This window comes from Curcuma longa, chromosome 1 (genome assembly GCF_044706935.1).
Source record: "Curcuma longa cultivar G26 ecotype Majalengka, Jawa Barat chromosome 1, ITB_CL_G26_1.1, whole genome shotgun sequence".
NCBI classification, from domain to species: Eukaryota; Viridiplantae; Streptophyta; class Magnoliopsida; order Zingiberales; family Zingiberaceae; genus Curcuma; species Curcuma longa.
Genome location: NC_133861.1, coordinates 27,504,292 through 27,526,008, shown reverse-complemented (window position 1 = coordinate 27,526,008; position 21,717 = coordinate 27,504,292). Strand labels below are relative to the sequence as shown.

Here is a 21,717-nt window from a genome sequence, read left to right as displayed (position 1 = left end):
TACACGATCTGACAAGTAGTCTGACGAAGGGATATGGGATGATTTGAGTCACCCGGACACACTACATATTCGGGGAGAGTTCAGTTGCCGTCTGTGTCAAACCATTCCAACATTTGGAAACGAGAGAAGGGAAGAGCACAGAAATTGGAATCAACCCATGGTCATATTTATTATTAAAGGAAAAGGTGACCTAAAAAGGCCTTATCGTACAATTTCAGACTATTTGATTATTATCTTTAGCGCCCGGCTCGTCCCAGGAAGGTGCCATCAGACCAAAACCAGAACCTGGCTCAGCTAGCTCACGCTCCATCGCCCGTACCCGGGCAACGCCTTCCATGAACTCCTCTTCGAGTTCCCTTGTAACGCCCGTAAAATTTCTAGCAATTTTATAAGAATTCTTGCATGACTATAATGGACTTTTATGTGGGCTTTTCAAAAATAAAAAAAATAGAGCAAAAAGGATGCATATGCCAAGGTTCGAACCCCAAACCTCCAAGCAAGTAGCAAGCCTTATGATGTATGTGGTAACCAAGTGCCCTAGCAAGGGTATGCTATTAGAAAGGTAAGGGAAATGGTAGATAAGGGGTAGGGGAGGCAAAGGGACACCTCTTTCCCTTCACTTAGAATAAATAGGAGTGAATGAAGAGAATGAAAAGTCACTTTTCTTCCTCCTTCTTCCTCCACCGAAATCATCCTTCTCCTTCTTCCATTTTCGAAAACTCAAGGCCTAGGGTTCCTAAGAAGTTCACAAGGGGATCACTCAAGGGCTTATTTTCTTATTAAGGCAAGGATACGCAAAGGAAATTCTAGGAGTGGAGGTTTTCTCTTCTCTCCACCAAGGGTACATTTTCTTGTGGTAAATCAAGCGAGAGGAAGTAAGTAATCCCCTCACCTGCGGTACAAGTTGCTTCGAGTGTTTTCGATTGCTTAAAAACCTAGGACTACTCTTCTAGGGTTTCGGTCAAGGAGGAATATAGGGCTAGGGAAGAAGTTTTAAACTTCAACCATGCTTGTATATGATTCCTTATGATGTATAATGCATTATGTACTGTTAGTAGGATGATACCCATGTTTTTACGTTGCCTAAAATTTAGGGTAAGGACTCTTCAAGTTTCGGCCAACCTAGGGTTTAATGCTTAGAAGAAAATTGAAAGTCATCTATGCTTGCTATAAGTCTCCCATGTTATTCTAGGTATTATGTAATGTTAGTTTGATGTTTTCCATGCCATGCTATATATACATGATGTTGACATGATGATAATTAGACTTTATGTTAATATGATTCCTTTATGTCACTATCTTATGTCCATGTTAACTCTATTAATGCATGCTTATGTTATGCTTATTGTATCATGATGTACATGCTTATGTTTCATGCCCACTAGGGCACACCTATGTTATGCATGGCTTATGTATGATGAAATGCTTAAGAGATGCTACCCTATGAGTTGGGACCAAGAGCACTCTTTATGTTATGACAAGGAACATGATATGCTATTTTACTTTTGTATGGCTTGTACCGGACCCTAGCAAAGTCCATGGGATGGGCTCCTAAGTTGCCCCTAGGTCGACGGTCGTAGTACGGACCTAGTATGGGATGGGTTCCTATGTTGCCCCTAGGTCGACGGACGTAGTACGGACCTAGTTCCCTAGTAGGTTCGAGATTAGCTACCTCAGATTGATTAGGGATGCGCGTAAAATGATGAATGTGGTACAATGCCGGGCCCAATGTTGAGATTATGTTTAAATACCTGTAATATATATGTTTTCAAAGAACATCTTGCATATACTCATCTTATGCATGTTTTCAAAGAACATCTTGCATATACTCATCTCATGCATGTTATCAAAGAACATCTTGCATATATCCATTTTATATCTATGAGATTATCATGCTTTAAGATGATATACTATTGTGATAAGAATGCTAGGTTTCTATGTTTCCTAAATGATCATGTCACTACTTCATGTTGGTACTCTTGAAACATGAATGCTAAGCCTATATGTTTTATAATGCTAAGTCTACACGTTTTCTAATGCTAAGTCTATATGCCCTCTAGATGATCATGTCACTACTTTATATGGATGCTATGCCTATATGTTGTCTAAATGAACAAGTCACTACTCTATGTTTAATTCATGATGTATGACTTTTGTGAGTAGGAAAGGTGCTTTTGTCGTAATCTTGAAGGTATGCTTTTGTCGTAATCTTGTTTAGAATGGTGTAATGGGGTTGCCAAATTTTATTTTATTGACAAACTTGATTCATTTATGAGGTATAGATCTATCTTCACTTACTGAAGCTAATCTAAATTGTTTTGCATAATGCCCCTAGACATGCTCTTGTTAGCTTATTTTTTTCTTTACATTGAATTATCAGATTGATGAAGAAAGGCAGAGAATATCCCTAGGGATGAAAAAATCCTACTTGGAGGATGGTGGTAGTATTGACAGGACTGTTGATGTAGATGCTGACCGTAAGGATGATCACCAGAATGGTGCTTCATCCATTGATAATCCATTTCTTGAATTGCAGCACAGTGAGGACATAGCTGATGGTGGTGACCCTGAGATTTTTGCACAGCCAGGAAAAAATACTTCTGTTCTTCCTCTTCAGGTTTCTCTGGAAGAATCAGAGGATTCTGATGTAGATAATCCTGAGATTGTCAACAAGAATGATGCCAATGACAATGGTCAGCTTGACAAAAAGGACAGACGGGCAAAAAAGAAGGCCGAGCAGGAAAAGTGTGTGGGGCATCTATTTTATGTATATAAACTAGAAATACTGAGTTTTATTTTCTGGTTTTAAATTCTAATTGTTTTGCAGGGAGCTTGAAATCAGTGCTTCTGAGGAAAGACGTCTGCAGAATGGCATTCCAATGACAGAAGATGAATTTGACAAATTGGTTAGGAGCTCACCAAATAGTAGTTTTGTCTGGATAAACTACATGGCTTTTATGCTTAGACTAGCAGATATTAGGAAAGCACGTGATATTGCTGAGAGGTATTCAGTTACTTCAATGTTATTTTTTGGTTTTGTAGTCTGTAATCTTTACGGGTTAGCTATTGTTGAGGTAAGACAGTCTGTTTTAAATAGATCTTAATCTTCCAATTTGTTGATTTAGTGTTGGTACGGTAGATATACGTTGTTGATGATAAAGAATTTATGAAATGTTTGAAAACATTTTTCTACAAATTCAAGTTTATCCTAATGGCTTGTTTTAACACACAAGCCTGTATGAAATGTAGCTTTATAGATAGAAAAATAGGAAGTTTAAAATTTCACACACAAGCCTGTAAAAACTAGAAAAATTTAAATAGATAATAGAGTAGGACTGATTGTATGCTTATTTTAATTTGGAAGAGTTTTTGGAGATCATGTTATAATTTGTATAAATGGTTAACCAATGTTGGATGCTTCATATTGGTGCCAATATACAAGAATAAAAGAGACATTCAATAAACTATGTAGTTATAAAGGGGTTAAGTTAATAGGTTATACTATGAAACTTTGGGAGAGGGTAATTGGGGTCAGATTAAAAGGTCAAATAAGAATTTTGGAAATTAGTTTGCCATATAGATTAGAAATGAAATCCAGCTTTACTAATAGTAAAATCAAAAGTACAATGTCAAATGATAACAAGAGATTAGTTCAAATTTTAAACAGAAGATATATGATATATGAAAGGTCGTTAAGAATTTAACTTCAAACAATATTAATTTGGTAGTAATGAGAATGTAAGTAACATGCAGCCAAATTGAAAGAGATCTACGATGGTATCACTACTTATGGTGTTCCATATAGCTCATTGATTGTATATGATCCATGTAACCAATTCCATATAATTTGAATAGGCCATCTGTTTTTTTCTTTGTTAAAAAACCAAATTTATAAATGACTTTAGATTTGATTCCAATCGCCTACTTATATTAAATGAACACAGTTTCTACTTTCTGTCCTCCAATGTTTTTCTGTCTTGTGTGTGATAGGGCTCTGAATATAATAAATATTAGAGAGGAAGGGGAAAAATTCAATGTTTGGGTAGCATATTTGAACTTGGAAAATGAATACGGAAATCCGCCAGAGGTAAATTCATGTTTTTTGTTTTATCTTGTCAATTTAACCCTTTTTGTTTTATTTTACTAATTGATGAGGTATATACCAGGTGGCTGTGAAGGAAGTATTTCAGAGAGCATTGCAGTATTGTGACCCCAAAAAGCTGCATCTAGCTCTATTAGGAGTGTATGAGAGAACCAAACAACAAAATCTTGCAGAGGAGCTGCTTGAAAGAATGACGAAAAAGTTCAAGCAATCATGCAAGGTCAGTGGTAGACTTTGTCCCCATATATATATATATATATATATATATATATATATATATATATATCACGTAAAGAACCTTTGATCTGAGTGATCTAAGAGAATTTCACCTGACAGGTTTGGTTGCGCTGCATTCAAAATTTTCTGATGAATAATAAGGACGAAACAAAGTTAATAGTAAACCGCGCTCTTTTAAGTCTCCCACGGAAAAAGCATATTAAATTTATTTCTCAAACTGCTCTGATGGAATTCAAATCTGGTCGACCAGATCAAGGTCGGTCATTGCTTGAATCTATTTTGCGAGAATATCCCAAGAGAACTGACCTTTGGAGCATTTACCTTGATCAGGTTATTAAGCTCAACATTATTCTGCTTGTTTTTTTAAAAAGATTTTCTTGACAGATCCTCTGTTACAGGAGATTTGTTTGGGTGATACAGAAGTAATCCGTGCCTTATTTGAGCGGGTGACATGTTTGAGTCTCCCTCCTAAGAAAATGAAGGTAACACTGTTTGTTTTTAGCGTGTGCTTTACATCACTTCTGGTGGCTCAGATCAATCCTTATATCCTGAAGGGTTTTTTTTACTTTGTTATTGTTTTGTATCATATTTTATAGCAACATATTAATCTAGTTCCTAAGAATTGTGGTTTATTACTAGCATCATTTACCAATCCAGCTCAGAAGAGAATCTATTGCACATACACTTCAAATCCATTTAATTTTTGTGTTCCCTTGAATTGTCAGATAGAGATAGAACTATAAATATGTAAATAACCAAATTACCTTTTGATGATTGTCTCATTATCCTATCTATATTTATTGATGGTGTTGCATGAACTTTAAGGTAGCTTAAATTCTTAATTTTGTTACCAGCGTAGGCAAAGTCTTTGACACTGTATGTACTAACATCTTTTTTCTTACATCCTCGTATCCTGGTTTTTTATAATAGTGTAATTCCTCATCCTACTTGCTGTTGGTTCTTAATATTTTCTGTTAGGAATTTAATTTTCTCTGTAGATTTTCCCATATGGATATGCTGGTTTTGTTGTGCTGTTCATAATCTTCAGTGGTGTTTGGTCTGTAACTACCGTTTCTCTTCCATGTACCTTATGTTTCATTTTACCACTAGTGGAAGGAACATTTCTACTTTGCAAGGCATGATCAATTTTTAAAAATGATTTAGGGGTTTTCATAGTTGTATTTTTTTTAACAACACATTTCAGCTTATTACTGTTTGTTCCCATTGTTTCTGCATATCAGGAACTTAAATGCTTTTGGTAGATATTCCTTAGTCTAACTGAATAAGTATGCATCCTGATTTAGTGATCAATGATGGATATGGTCTCTTTTTTGTCACCATGTTCATGATCTTCATGCTCATGCGGGTCTCTGTCTGTAGTTCCTCTTCAAGAAGTATCTGGAATATGAAAAAGCCCATGGTGACGAAGAAACAATCGAACATGTCAAGAAAAGGGCACTGGAATATGTTGAGAGCTCCCTGGCCTGATCTGTTACGAAACTTGAGGCAGGGCACTTGTAAGCCTGTGCCTCTTGTTGTGCTGGACCATCGGTTGGTTCCTGATGAAAGGGAACTTGAAATCTTATGGCTATGCATTCTTTGTTTTTTTTTCCCTGCTAAACACTAGTGAATATCTTCGCAAGAGTTGAAAGTAAGATTTGTATATGCACTGTTTAGCTGTGCAAATATTTGTGTAAATTATTTTGGACAACAATTCTGATGGGTTCTCCATCAGGAAAATTTTGTTATCCCTACCAGTTGTTAATTATTCCGACCAGTACTGTAAACATACTTTTCTTTCTAGAGATTTTTATTCCTGTTCTTTGGTTTAGCATATTCCAAGTTTCGTGTATTTTGTTATTCATGTTATTTGGTATAGCATATTATTTGACTTGTGAATAAACCTACTAGACATTATCAGATTTGCCTTCATAACCGATACTGCCTCGATTACTATTGATAAAATCGTGGTATCTTTTCATCAATTAAGTGAATTTAAACCATTTTATGATGTGGTATCCAATGACGTGGCATCCAATGATTTTCTTTGAATGTCAAGACCCTCTAGATGCTCTATATATCTCTTATCATCAAGAATGCAGTTTGGACATTAAGGATCTCAGGCCCCAAAATGGTTGCTAAATATTTTTCCCACATTCGTTCCAAAGAATGAAGTTTAGAATAATTTTTATTATTTTATAAAATTTTAATTTCTTATCCTGCGTTATTTCTTATTTTGTTATGTATGTGTTGTATAATAATTAGTTTTAATTATTGTATTTATTTTTACTGTGCACGTTTGCGAAACATATAAATACGTATATTATACCGGAACGATTTCAACCATTTAAACTAATGTTTAAATCATAAATTATGTTTAGCCATTTTTAATAATCGTAGACTAAAATTTGGTGTGGTTATGTGGCTCACATAGTTGTCACCTAAACATTAGATATCTTGAATACTATGGCATACTTATCAAATTAGAGAAGTAAATTCAATAATCCTTATGAATGTCCATGCCTAAAACATGACATAAATCCCAACTAACTCAGCTACATGAACATTGTCCTACCTTCAATTTGTATGTAAGGTCATAATAACAGTATAGAATCAGAGGAAATTATTACTATTCTGGAAGGATAGTTTCTTTCTTTCATGGATGATTAGCAAGGCAGTCTATACCATAGCTCATTTATTACAAAGAAAGTCCTACAACAACAGTACTAAAACATTACTTTCATTGTTTCAGTTCACATGATTGACTTGGTTTAGTACTAAAACATTATTTAGGCCTTGAAGTAAACTCTACCATCGCTGGTATTTTTTTAAATCAACATCAATACATTCAGAAGATAATTACATTAGTTGGTCTTCAAAATGGTCGATCTATTGATACTCCATTAGAAGTGAATGTTAAATATCGTCGTGATGATGGTGATTTTCTCCCTGATTCCTCCTTATATAGACGTTTAGTGGGGAGCTTGAATTACTTAACTATTACTTGGCTTGACATTTCTTTTGCTGTCTAACAAGTTAGTCAATTTATGCAGGTCCCTCGGCACCTTCACTTGGTTGCTACTCGTCGTATTGTTCGCTATCTACAAAACACTTCTACTAGAGGTCTTTTCTTTCTTGTGGATTCTCCTATTAACTTGATTGCATATAGTGATGTTGACTGGGTTGGTTGTCCTGATACGCGACGCTCTATTACTGGCTGATGCATGTTCATGGGCAACTCTCTTATCTCTTGGAAAAGCAAGAAGCAAGATCGTGTGTCAAAATCCTCCACTGAGTCTGAATATCATGCTATGTCCTCTGCATGTTCTGAGATTGTTTGGCTTCGAGGACTATTAGGTGAGCTTGGATTTTCTCAAATGGAACCTACTCCGCTTCACGTAGACAATACTAGTGCTATCCAAATTATAGCTAACTCAATGTTTCACGAGCGCACCAAGTACATAGAAGTAGATTGTCGTGAAACATATGATGCCCATGTCATTTCTCTGCCTCACATCATCACTTATCAATAATTTGCTGATGTATTTACTAAACCTCTCTCACGACAATGACATGATTTTTTTTTTTACCAAATTGATGTTTTCTGATCATCAAACATCAATTTGAAGGGGATATCAATTGTAGAGGTTGTGATTTGTCAATTGATAAGATTATGGCAGAAATTATGGCTGAGAATTTTAGAATTATAGCAGAAATTATGGCTGAGATTTCAAGATCTAATTTACCATAATTTATTAGTTATAGATTAGTAGTAATATGTAATATTCGCTTATATATATTCTTACTTAAAGTAGACTAGTAGTAATTAGTATAATTATTTCTTGTCTAAAATAGATTGTATAAGAATTCTTATTTAAAGAAAAAATCATCACAGAAAGAGACATTTAGCTAGTTAAGTTTATCCATTTTGTCAAAAGTGAAGCCTAGTATTCATGAAATGACCCGAGTCCAAGTGGAATGCCACGGGATAAAGGTCGGGTGCTCGAGAGTAGAGACCAAAGACCAACAAGTCAGGAGTGAAGCCGAGTGCTTGAGAAATGACCTAAGTCCGAGCGAGACGTTGCCGGACGAAGACCAACCCCTTTGGGAGAAGATTCTCGCTGGTTAGGAAGCTAAGCCGAGCGCTCGATTAGCAGAGCGTCACTACTAGAAAAAAGTTAATAGACAACGCCCCAAAGACAACGTTTTTTAGCAAAAGCGTTGTGGTTTTTCAATTTACAACGTTTTTAGTCAAAACCGTTGTCTTTTAGGTTCAGAAAGCGTTGTCTATTAGTGTTTATTTTGGGTCAACCACAACACTTTTAAAAAACCGTTGTCGAAAGCGTTGTCTTTTAGCGGATTTTTTTGCCAAAGACAATGCTTTTAAAAAGTATTGTCGTTGAGGGTTGTCGTTGAGGGTTTAGAGGGTTTATATCCAGGTATTTTATCGGGCGAGTCCGCGATTTTCGTCCCTCTCCCGCTCGCACCTCTAGCTCGTCTTCTCTCGCGCGCCCCATTTTCGTGCCTCTCCCGCCCCCTCTCGCACCTCTAGCTAGTAGCTACTCTTCTCCCGGCCCCCCCTTTCGTGCCTCTCCTCTTCTCCCGCCCCTTTCGCACCTCTAGCTCCTCTTCGCGCTGCTGTGAAGAGGCGAAGACGAAGATAGAACGGAAGCCGCATCCGATGCTCCTCCAGGCCCCACTACAAGAAAAACAGTCATAGACATCGATTTTCCACCGATGCCTATGAGAAAATCGATCGATGTCTATGAAGGCGTTGTAAAAGGTCTGACATTTTAGACATCGATTTTTAACCGATGTAGTATCACTCAACGACATCGGTTCTGCAACGGTGTAAAACCGATGTAATATCTGTTTAACATCAATTTTAGCAACGGTTTTTGACCGATGTAATATCACTCAACGACATTGGTTCTGCAACGGTGTAAAACCGATGTAATATCTGTTTAACATCAATTTTAGCAACGGTTTTCGACCGATGTAATATCACTTAATGACAACGCTTCCAAACCGATGTCATTAATGCTAAAACTGTTGTAATAATACTTAACGACAACGCTTCCAAACCGATGTCATTGAATCTAAAACTGTTGTAATAACACTTATTTTTTTATGTTGTTTGTAAATTATGATCGAGCAAGAGTGACATCAATCTAATTCCCAATAGTACACAATTATCATAATATTATAAATTCATCCAACAAATCACAAATAGAAAAACATCGAAATATTTAATCACCTCAATATTTACAAATAACTAAAAGTAACTAACACAAATATTCTTCTTGCAACATATTACACATTCCCTCAGCGTTTTCATCCCTAGAAGGATCACCTTCAGCCCCATCGTCCTCTTCTTGGTCTTCGTCATCTTGTTCATCATCATCCTCTTCGTCCTCATTTGAATCACCATCATCCTTGTTCTCTAGTACAACTTCATTCTTGCTCTTTCGAAGTAGCCTTCAAAGAAACGAAACTAAGATTATTCGCTGGTACCATATCAGGATCATAACTGCTTTGAGGGACCGAGAGAGGGAAAGAAAAAAGTCAAAAAAATATCATAGAAAGTCAAAAAGCTGGCTAGGAATATTAGACACTGTCAAAGAGAGTAAAGAAAAATAACTTATAACTGACCTGACATCCAGAATAAAAGATTCGGTCAGCTTGAGGGCTGATCATTTTTTCCCGACTCTCTTGCAATTGACAATACTCAAAACACCAATCTACCAATCTGAATAGGGATTCCAAAATATCAACAAGATGAACATAAACACAAATCAATATAAACAAAAAGACAAGAAAACTAATAAAACCTTTGAAGTATACTTGTGACCAGGGCAAAGGAAATAAACTTAGCCCGGGCTAGATAACTTGCAAGATATGCAACAGACTTCATTCTGCATTTGAAACCAAAAATATGATGACACATTACAAGCATTCAGGTGATGCACTAAAATGAATCAAGCGAATCAGTGATATACTTATTGAAAGATTTCCAGTAGTTCTAGAAGTAAAGAAGTTTAGAAGCTCACCTCTAATAAACGACCACTATCTGCACAGGATTAAAGATGCTCACAAACTACCACCATCAAGCCATCCAATTTGTCGGCAAAAACATTGCACTTTAAAACTCCATTTTGTTTGATGGACTAAAAATTAAGAAAATAAAAGGCAAGCATATAAGTGCCAATTTAAATATGAAAAATTAAAAAAAAAATCTAAGTCTGTGAGCAAATCTACTACTTTTGCCAATACTGTGCTTCCAAGGAATTTTCCAATTTCATTTCTTTCTAGTCCAAGCAAACCCTCCACATAAGTTACCATAATCTGCAAATTGTGACAGTTATCAGTTTGTTTGACATATAACCACTACAAGAAAAAAAGGATTTCCCGGCAGTTTAAAATTCGTTTAGCGGCGGTTTGGAACCGCCGCAAAATCATTTCCCGGCGGTTTACCAAACCGCCGCTGATACCGGTGTCGTTAAACCATTTAGCAGCGGTTTTAGAGAATTGCTGGAATAACCGCCACTAAAGTAGATTTCCCGACGGTTATTTTTGCGGCGGTTCGAAATATTTCCCGGCGGTTGTTTTTTGCAGCAGTTTGAAATATTTCCCGGTGGTTATTTTTTGCGGCGGTTTAAAATATTTTCCCGGCGGTTTTCCAAAACCGCCGCGAAATGGTTTCTCGGCGGTTTGCCAAAACCGCCGCGAAATGATTTCCCGGCGGTTTGCTAAAACTGCCGCAAAATAATTTTCCGGCAGTTTAAGCTTTGAGTGTGCAATTACAGAATTTTCAGCCTGTAATTTTTATAAATAAATAGAAAAATTAAACCAAAAATTGTAATAAATAGAAAATTTTACTTGCATTAATTTCTTGCAAAACTAGTAAACAAATATGAGTCATTACACATGGATATCAAAGTTGTCAGATGTCAAATACAGTGAATTTAGGTTACAAAAAAACTAAAACTTTGTTTGGTTACAAAAAAACTGAAAAATCTCTCTAGCTTTCTCAGATGTCAAATCCTAGAAATAGATCCCTCGCTTTTCCTTCGTTGCTTTTTGAAAAGTACTCATTTTTGGAGAGTTCTTCAAACTTGTAAAGTAGTCATGCCTGCACAAGTACAAAAAAAAATTAGAAGAGACAAACTATAACCTAAAGATCACTGAAATGAATACTATTGTTTATCACAAAATTATGGACATTCCGTTGACACTACTAAGAACAAACAAACATGTCAATAATAAAAAATTCTACAACAACATGGACTTGTAAAAAGGCATAACTATGTAAATTTTCTTTGCAAAAAATCTCCAAAAGTAATGTGTACCAATTATATATCAGGACAAAGTAGCATGTATGGATATGGAAGCAAAGGTATCTATGAATAACAAAGTAGCATGACCAGATCCTCTCCATGACAGAATATGGGCAAATTAATTAGTAGGTGATAGGATTGCAAGCATAAGCTACCGGTGGGTATGCCTACATTCTCTTTGATTAAAGGATGAAGGCTAAAGCGCAACTCTGGTTGGCTTGTGAAAAATCTTTTATAACCTTAAACTGGAGACCATATAGAAATTATGGAAAGGAAATATTATACAAATAATTAGTATATGGATATATATAAGCCTCTGGTCATGGCCTAAACTTAAAAATACTCAAGTGGGATTCTCACATTCTGCAGTTCAACTGTAAAGAATGGACAATTTCATAATTTTTTGTCTTAAGGCTGTGCATGGTAGCATGGACAATTTCATAAATTTTTGCAAGTGTAAATAGTAAAATACTTCTCATAAGCAAAGGTAAATAGTAAAACACTTCTCATAAGCAAAGGTAAATAGTAAAACATACCTAAGCTAAGATGCAATCTAGCTACTAATTTAATTTGGACTATCAAGTAGGTGATTTTAATTTGCTTAAAGCAGAGCAAATATGAGACTATCAAGTACTGAAATGAAGTCACAGTAAAGCTTATATAATGCCATGCTATGCAGTTGGTGAAATCATATGCAATATTTCCAGTTGGTAAAACACTTCTCATCTGCAGCTTATATAATGTCATGCTATGCAGTTGGTGAAACCATTCAAAGCTAATGCTACAAACCCGATTTCCATTGAGATCAAATTCCTTTCCAAGAGATTCCATGACTAACTGCTGCAGATACCTACTAAAGAGCAATAAGCTATCCTTGTAAGGAACTACAACCATATCCTGTAGGTAGGAGATGGTAATAATACATTAGATAAAAACAACAATTGCAGAGTATTGTACATTTTCATAGATCAATTTGCAAACCTTAGATCCAACTCCATCAGAAGCCCAATACCAACATAAAGCAAGTAATGCTGCTGGATTATTCTTGACCTGGATAAAACAGTGTGAAATAAAACTACCTGATAATACAACTAATATGATACTTGATACCAATTATGAAATTATCATATGTTCCATGATTCTAATCAGAGTAAGATGTAATATACCACTGGTGAGCGAGTTGCTTCATCCATCAATGATGCACCAACAAGCATTTCTTTAATGTCAATCCCCTGGATTACAGACATAGTGAGTTTAACCTTTCACAACTAGCATAAAAGGAATCAAATAATAGATAAATACTTGGAGTGCAGCAGCAAGCAAACCAACAGCAGACATTTCTGAGGTTCTACCACCAACCCAGTCAAACATAGGAAATCTTGCTAACCACCCTTCAATCTTAGCTGTATTATCCAATAAGGAGTTTTCCTGAGTAATTGCAACTCCCTGCAAATGCATACTAGTTTGGAACATCACCAGTTTTTGGAAAGAATTACCCACAACTTATCAAAAATCATCCTGAAGAGTCACAGACAATTAGGACACTGCTACAAACATATAGACCACACACACAATAAAAGTATATTTAAGCATAGTTAACCTGCATCATTCAAAATTTATAAAGAAATAAGATCTCATCTATGTGAGGACAATCAGAGTCAAATTATTTCCTTCATGAAACCACTTAATCATAAGATAATACCTGTTTTGAAAAATTTAGCCGAACCTAATTGTCTCTGAAAAAGAGATAACAACACTCCTTTCCCACCAATCATTTACTCAAAAATGTTACTGATAGATAATGTTTAGATACTGCTAACCATAATATATTGACAACAAACATCTGAATACTGTCGTGCAGGTAAGGAAATCAACTATCAACACGAAGACAAGAACTTTAAATAGTACCTGTTTTGAAAAATCTAGCCCAGCTTCTCGAAAGGCCTTCTGCACTTCCAACAAACCATTTCGGGTCTCAGGGGTGCCTCCACTCTGAGCATGTGCATATTTGTATGAGTTTATTCTGTGAAACACAGACTAGAAGAGGACAAAAAACAAAAACCATCGACAGTATACTGGTATTACTAAACTGACCTTTGAGATTACAATTACAAGGGTTGATGCAAGCTCAGGCCCAAGCTGTGCAATTTGATGATCAATGCCAGCTGGATCTGTATTATCAATAAACCTTATCTGGCACACAACAAAAAAACAGAAAAAAAGAGAATGGAATCCTTATGATGTATTAACAATTGAAATACTAAAAATGAGAAAAGAGAATCACATAAAAAGCAGGAAATTTAAGAAATTCATTAGGAAGCATAAACCAAACTTTAACAAAGTTCATCTACCATAAGCTATTTGTGATATTGAAAAGGTCAGTTATGATGTCCATGGAAAAAATAAATTACCAGTAAGGAAACAGTACAATAAAACACAAATCATTGACAGGTAAATAAGATACATACAGGTAGCTGGAGAGCACTAGAGTCGGTATAAGATACCTAAAGTTTAGTGTCATCAAGTATTTAAACTATATAACCAAACCATGGATTAAAATCTTGTTCCTTGCCAAGCAAAACTTGTCATTTTGCCACTGATCAACATACAAACCACATTGATACACCTTATATAAGTGAGACTTGCAAGCATCTTCCTCAAAGCCGTGAGCCAGCTGCCACTGGAGTGCAATGGGAAGTGCGATGCAGAATCAAGAAAGAGAGCAAGTGTCTTCCTAAGTTCCATGATCTGGCGAGAAAGAGGGAGTTGCCGTCCGGTGGCCCTAAAGAGGGAGTTGTCGTCCGGTGGCCGGCGGAGTGCGCGAGAAAGAGGGCGATCGGAGTGCGCGAGAAAGAGGGCGTGCCCCTGGAGAGCCTGGCTTGCCGAGTTCCAACCATGGGCGTGCCCCGACTGTCGGACCAGTTGTTGAAGGCGAAGATGGCGAAGATGGCAAAGAGCCGATGCGTGGAAACGGTGATGGGGGAAGAGAGCGGTGAGGGGATGCGGAAGAGATCGCGGGAGTAGAAGGAGAGAGCTAGGGCACAGCGTGAAGGAGAGAGTTAGGGTCGTCCGATCGAAATCTAAGAGCTAGCATCGAAACCGTGGGCGCGGAAGGGATCCACGTCGATGCTAATTAGTGTTATTTTGATTAAATAAAAAATAATTTTTAAATTATCAAAAAAATAAAATATAGCAGCAGTTAAAATTTAAACCGTCACGAATTAAATTTTAAATCGCTGTGAATTACTAAACTGCCGCAAATCAAATTTAAACCGCCGCTAAAAATTAGTTTTTGCGGCGGTTAATTGAAACCGCCGGGAAAACGGATAATAGCGGCGGTTTTAAGAACCGCCGCTAAATAACTGCCGCTAAAAATTTGTTTTTGCGGCGGTTAATTGAAACCGCCGGGAAAACGGATAATAGCGGCGGTTTTTAAAACCGCCGCTAAATAACCGCCGCAAAATCGTAATTTTTTAGTAGTGACTTTCCAGTGCATAGGCCTAGGACATACTAACCCTGTAAGGTTAGGAACCAAGTAAATCCATGAGTCCCTTGCATTGTGTTCTAATATCCATTGCTAGTCTCTGTGTTAGTAATGAATGAATGAATGAAAAAATCACGCTATTCACCCCCTCTAGGGCTTAACCTGGTCCTACAATCAACACTACCACGGGCCTAGTTTGATCCCAGACAGCTTGATCTCTAGGAGATTAAACCCATGTTATGGCTGAGAGGTTGTATAATAGTGAAGCATCTGTAGAGAGCTAGAAATAGGGAATGGAGGGCACTGTTAGACTTCATCCAACCTCAAGAATATAAAGGATCTGAAATAATTTCGATCGGATATGTCTAGGTTCAATGGATTTTGATTGCATCCACTAATAGACCTAGCGCTATTTGAATTTCTGCAAACTTACAACCACTAGAAAGGGTTGAGTGAGAAGAAGGTAGATATGATGTCAAACCTTGCTTCTGATCAATGAACAATGTGAGTTTGGTGTTTGAAGATCAACATTACCATGGGCCTGGTCTGATCCCAGACTAGGCCCATCGTGTTCTTGATCTCCAAGAGACCAGGAGCACGTTTTGACTGAGAGATTGCCTAATAGTGGAGCACATGCGGAGAGTCATAAATATGGAATGGAGGGCACTGTTGGTCTCCTTGTAGCCTCAGGAACACATAGGTCAATCAGTGGATTTTAACCCAAACTCACTAATGGATCTAGGCTATTTGGATTTCTGCAAACTTGCAACCATTATGAATGGTTGAGCGAGGAGAAGGTAGATATAATGTCAAACTTTGGTTCTGATCAAGGAACAATCTGGGTTTGGTATCGGGAGATCAGTACTACCATGGGTCTGGTTTGATCCCAGACTGGGTCCTAACATGGGCTCGATCTCTAGGAGGTTAGGACAACGTTTTAGTTAAGAGTTTACATAATAGTAGAGCACCTACAGGGAGTCAGAAATAGGGAATGGGAGGCACCGTTGGACTCCTTACAACCTCAGGAACACAAAAGACCTTAAATGAGTCTAATTTGACCTATCTAGGTTGATCAGTGGGTTTTGACCCAAACCCACTGATGGACCTAGACTATTTAGATTTTTGCAAACTTGCAACCACTAGTAAGCATTGAGCGAACTGAAGGTAGATATAGTGTCAAACCTTGGTTCTGAGTACTGTGAAAGTAATTATGATCACGTGTCATTTGACATAATGTCTGAAACTAAATAACCCCTTTCAACCTTGCTCAAATTGGTTAATATTCATGATGGAGGGCACCTTAGGACCCTTTGCCACTTCAAAAACCCTCGTGACTTTGAATGGGTACATTCTGAGGTGTCTAGGTATGTCAATACTTTTCGATCGAAACTCATTGATGAACCTATGATATTAAAATTTCTATAAAATTGCAACTACAAGCAAGGTGTTAGTTTTTACAAGGTAGATATGGTGTGAATTTTTAGTTCTAACTACTTTCAATTAGTTCTTGTGGTGTTCCAGTTGGCACAGAATAGTGCAACTGTTAGATTTCAATGAACATCACACCTTGTAGAGTTGAAATTTTCAAGCACAACAACACCCAAAGTTTAAAGTCATAACTCAGAACAACGTGGATTTATTTAAAGGCAGACATGTAATATGGTAGGATCAGAATATTGGGATTTCCTTAGCCAACTAGAAAATATCACCATTTACAAGTTAAACAGATATGTTAAGATGAGCATACAATGATATTCAACTATACAATATCTCCACTCAACAATACTTACATAAAAAATAATTAATGTACATTTTACCTTACAAAAATATGAATCAAGTATAATATTCCTACATACATATATCAATAATTCAAGAACCAGGGGTTGGTGGCATTCTACAAGACCTTTGATTATGACATAGTTATTTGCAGCGATTGTATTTGCTTTTTACCTTCCTGTTATGTTTTGACTTGATTGTGCCTTCTTTCGCCTATCGGGTTGCACAAGGCTACAAGGACGTAGAACTATAATGTTGGTTATACCACTAGGCTGAAATTCCTTGCTTCGATAAGGGTTAATATGATTCATGTAAGTGGCATTCCAATTTTGTGAATAAAAATAATGCTTACAATACTAAAATGTATCCATGTTTCTGATAAGTGATGATGTTAATAACATGTGAGCAAGACATTCTTGAATTTTGAAACTCCCCATAGTTGTAATATTTTCTTTTTCAAATCAATAATATATGAAGTACCTCATATATGTACTTCCATTTCAGATTGAGAGTAGGGGTGGATTTGATATGGTCTAGCTTTTTCTCTCCTTGAATCCATTTTTTTGGTAGCATGAGGTGTCAAAGCACCATACCATTTTGAGGATTCCTCCCTACAGTTAAAGAATCATTGAGCTACCTTTCTTCTAGTATTATCAATTAACCTATTTATAGGAAGTTCACGTGTATGCTTAAACAAAGTATTTAAACTCTCTACACAATTAGTGGTTAGCATTGTGTACCTTCTCCCACTAAAGTGTGCATTAGCCCATCTTTTAGGGTCAATGTTCTGAAGCCACTTATGTGCATTTGGATGTTTTTCAAGTATGGACTACATTACGAGATCATACTGGAGTGTTGTGTTTGCTCGTGCTACTGCCCAAAACAAGCCTAAAGCTAACCTATCCCAAGTATCTGTTACCAAATTGCAAGACATATGGTAGCAATACAAAGCATGATAGACGGTCGGGTAGACTTTCCTAATTGTTGATATAATGTCGCGATGTCTATCTGATACAATGCTCATTGACTGTGTATCGACAGCAAAGAATCTATTCGTATGATCCAAAAACCACTCTCATGCAGACACATATTCAACTTTAGCAATTCCAAAGGCAACTGTAAGGAGTTTGCCATTACCATCGAGTGTTGTAGCCATCAACAACACACCCGAACACTTGCCACTTAGATGTGTGACATTAATTCTGATCAATTTGCGTATATAGGACCTGAATACTCTTCAACAAGCATGCTAAAACTCCAAAATAAGCGCTTGAACTGATTGTCACCGTTCCTATATAGTGCGATGACATAAGTTTCAGGATCCTTGACTCTTAACACGCGCAATACAGTGGAAGATCTCTATATGTCTGATCATAATCTCCAACAACCTTCTTCATCATTTTCTCCCGGACTACGTATGCTTTTTTGTATGATATTATCACACCAAATCTAGTTTTTATATATGATATAATCATACTTGGTTTGTATTGTTTGGTATAAACAAACTACTCTTCAATATAAGATGTTACAAATGAGGAAGAACATGCTTGATGATCAACAGTTTTCCTAACACCGACATTGGTGTTCCTTTACATATTTCGTAATAGTGTAGTCCACATCCCTTGGGCAACTACTCTCCATGTACATGGTTGATTCAAGCAAATTACTTTAACTCTATTTATCCGAGTGTCAATTGGGTTTTAACTGATATTTTTAAACATGACATGCTTTACAAGTGCATTCTTGAACTCTTGTCAAGACTGAAAAATCCTGTCTAATAAAAAATTCATGCTTGTCTGTTGCCTCTCCAATTGGCCTTTGTAGCAATCATGAATTCAAAACATATAGATCATCAACTATTAGGAACTTCTCCTCTAAGTTACTGTACTGCTTTGGGGGAAATTCATTTTGTTCAATCTGGATATCATCAGTTAAGAATTCTTTTACATTTGTATTGCATTATAATTCCTCTGTATTTCGGATATGATGCTCCAAGTAGCCTTAAAGGATTCTACAATTGTGTCATACAAGTATTCAGAACCTCATCTTCTAGGTTACTTGCTTTCTTAATTAGATCAAAGGTCAAATTACTTGTATTTCTATTTGTGTTCCCCACACCAGTATACCCAGAAGAAGATGAAATATTAGTTCTGGATACTTCTACTACTGTCATGCCCCAGAGGTGTCATTTCCGCACACTGGGAGGTACCTCACTTGGTGACGATATAATTAAAAGAACCAATACAAGAACCATCCATACATTATAAATAGAATAGCCAAAAAGTTCATATATCCATTTATTATGTCTCATAGACAACCACCTGTACATATAAAATGATATAAAATACCATCAAACTAAAGTAAACCAAATCGAAAATCAGCACGTTAAGATCTCTGAGCAACTCTAAGAAAAAACTGAGCCAAGGTAGTATCAAGTTTGTGCCTGCAAAACTGGAGGTCAAAGAATGCAGACAATTAGCCAATGACTAAGTGGGTAATCAGAAAAGATGTGCATAAATTTTATCTTATTTAAGAAGCCAAGGAAATAGAGTAGATCATAATTTCTTATTGTCACTTTAAGGGGGTGTTTGGTTTGGTCTTTTTCCATTTTCATTTTCTTATTTTTTTAGAAATTGTTGTTTGCTTTATATTTTTCATTTTCATTTTCTAGAAAATGAAAAGTTATTTTCTAAGAAAACAGAAAATAACAAAATATCATTTTCTGTGGAGAATAGAAACTGTAACAGATACATAGAAAATGTAAAAATACGGCTACAGTAATCCTTTTCTCTCCAGTTGCATCGCTGCTTCCCTCGTTCGTTGCCCCGTCGCCCTTTTCTTTCTGCGGCCCTTCTCCGTCGAGGAGCGCCCTTCTTCGTCGAGGAGCCGGTTAGCCTTCTCTGTCACCCTTTTCTTCTAGCTGGCAAAGGTCATCCAAAAGCAACTGGAGGTAAGATTCTTCATCCGTCTTTCCCTTCCATTTCCTTCCTCCGTTGACGTTTTGTTCTCCCTTGTGATCCAGAAAAACCCCTTTTCCGCTTCATTTTTTTCTACGATTTTCCCACTCCTCTCCGATTCCAACATGTTGTTCCTTTTTCTTTGACCATGATTGATCAATCTCTTTCTCCTTAAACATGATTAATCCCTCTTGACGTAACTCTTCTACAAGCGCTACTCCCTGGCTTGTGCTTAACGGAGATCACCGCCGACACCTACAAGGTACCAGAATAGCAGTAATCCTACCACGAGGGACGCGACACATTTAACTCCCCATCGTCCAGCCATGGGTGCTCCTATAAAACGCAACCACAGTAAGCAAAAGAAATCATCCTTTCGTTCGACCTTGATACTTGAACATCATAGAACACCCTCATTGTGTCAAAAATTCATCCTGTAATTGCCTTGTTTTAAGAGTCCAATTTTCGCTCAGTTCCACAAGAGATCGATCGATTCCCAAACAATTGATGAGCCTAGTTCAATCAAAGCGCCAGCTACACACTCTTTGCTTCCAGACAAAAACGCCGACTTGATCGCAATTCGTTTCCCCGGCGGCAGGGGAAGAGCAGCGGCAACAGCGTGTGGTGTGATGCGTTCCACGACCGTCGGATCAGGGTCAGTCAACGCCACGCTCCTTCACGACACTTAGAATAAGTTGTCGTCATCGCTGCCGCCGTCGTTGTCACCTCCCAACGCCGTGGATATTTCATATTTGTTTTCCTCGAGTGAATGTTGCGATGGAGTGGGTGTTAGTGATAATTGTGGATTAACCAGTAATTACTAGGCTTTCATCAATTAATCCATATATATTGCATATTAGAAGGTTAGATTTGATCTGCTTCATGTATGTTTTTTTCTTTTCCATGAATAAGATAATTTTTCATATTAATAAACCAAACGTATTTTTTAATTGTCTTTTCTAGAAAATATAAAATAATATATCATACTAAACGCATTTTCTATTTTCTAAAAACTAAATTAGAAAACAGAAAAATAGAAAATAAAAAATAGAAAATAGAAAATAGAAAAAAAAATTTCAAACCAAACGCCCTCTAAGTTCTTCTTAGAGTTCTCCATTTATACATAATATATATCTATATATCATTATCTTCAGTTATCATTGTTTGGAATCAGATAATATTTTTATGTATGAATTTTGTATCTCAACTTAATTATCAGTTATTATCATCAATTATGATAACTTCTCAATCCTTGTTATTTAATCAAGCTATATATAAATCATCACCAGTATAATCTCAACATGATTAAATATTATAATCAGTATCAACATGTATATAAGCAATTAAAAAGTGAACAACGGAAGTCAATATCATCAGAGTATAATAATATTACACATATAGGCTAACAATCTCCTCAAAATATATCGTTGCATATGTTATTTAACGTATGAGCTCAAAGCCCTCATGATCGGTGGAAGACATGATAAACACTGACCACGGCCTCTGCACTACCACAATAATATGTGGGCGGTCAAGTGCTCTAGATCGAAGGCTACATTATACTATCACTACTCAAATGTACGATCCAATATTCTGGCATAAAGCTCTAGTACACAAATTATATTTTAATTATCTTCCAACTTAAAATGGCTAAACTAGAAACTCTTACATCTTAATTTCCTATTATTTAAGTTTTAATTGATAAATAATTAATTTGAGAGTATAATTTGGTTTTTGAAAAAACAATTTTCTTTGGTAAAAATGTTATATTTCTACCCGCCGTGCAATTAGTCAGATCGTGGGACTCAAGTGGGACATGCAGCA

The 21,717-nt window shown here is 36.5% G+C and overlaps 2 protein-coding genes across 2 annotated transcripts; one reads left to right on the top strand and one right to left on the bottom strand.

Moving 5' to 3' along the window:
* Positions 1 to 2,169: 2,169 nt before the first annotated feature.
* Positions 2,170 to 6,154, top strand: LOC141847705 (rRNA biogenesis protein RRP5-like). Its single transcript, XM_074735775.1, has 7 exons — positions 2,170 to 2,745; positions 2,828 to 3,004; positions 3,991 to 4,087; positions 4,167 to 4,322; positions 4,439 to 4,669; positions 4,738 to 4,821; positions 5,720 to 6,154. The coding sequence occupies exons 1-7, from the start codon at positions 2,414 to 2,416 to the stop codon at positions 5,825 to 5,827; spliced, it is 1,185 nt and encodes a 394-aa protein (XP_074591876.1). The 5' UTR covers positions 2,170 to 2,413; the 3' UTR covers positions 5,828 to 6,154.
* A 4,265-nt stretch (positions 6,155 to 10,419) lies between these two features.
* On the bottom strand, positions 10,420 to 14,421 carry LOC141827255 (glucose-6-phosphate isomerase 1, chloroplastic-like). The gene is made up of 9 exons (XM_074714485.1): positions 14,290 to 14,421; positions 13,771 to 13,869; positions 13,585 to 13,668; positions 12,979 to 13,122; positions 12,843 to 12,908; positions 12,658 to 12,726; positions 12,466 to 12,573; positions 10,613 to 10,684; positions 10,420 to 10,506 (listed from the first exon to the last, which is right to left on the bottom strand). Exons 1-9 carry the CDS (start codon positions 14,419 to 14,421, stop codon positions 10,420 to 10,422), a joined length of 861 nt encoding a protein of 286 aa, XP_074570586.1.
* Positions 14,422 to 21,717: the final 7,296 nt, after the last annotated feature.

Excerpts from the sequence above, each read along its gene's own strand:
- LOC141847705 (XM_074735775.1), top strand. The coding sequence starts at position 2,414 with ATGAAAAAATCCTACTTGGAGGATGGTGGTAGTATTGACAGGACTGTT. Across the intron at positions 2,746-2,827 it reads AAGAAGGCCGAGCAGGAAAA|GGAGCTTGAAATCAGTGCTT; the intron begins GTGTGTGGGGCA and ends ATTGTTTTGCAG. Across the intron at positions 4,670-4,737 it reads GGAGCATTTACCTTGATCAG|GAGATTTGTTTGGGTGATAC; the intron begins GTTATTAAGCTC and ends CCTCTGTTACAG.
- LOC141827255 (XM_074714485.1), bottom strand. The coding sequence starts at position 14,421 with ATGGAACTTAGGAAGACACTTGCTCTCTTTCTTGATTCTGCATCGCAC. Across the intron at positions 12,909-12,978 it reads TGCTTGCTGCTGCACTCCAA|GGGATTGACATTAAAGAAAT; the intron begins GTATTTATCTAT and ends TCTGTAATCCAG. Across the intron at positions 10,507-10,612 it reads GAAAATTCCTTGGAAGCACA|TCCATCAAACAAAATGGAGT; the intron begins GTATTGGCAAAA and ends CTTAATTTTTAG.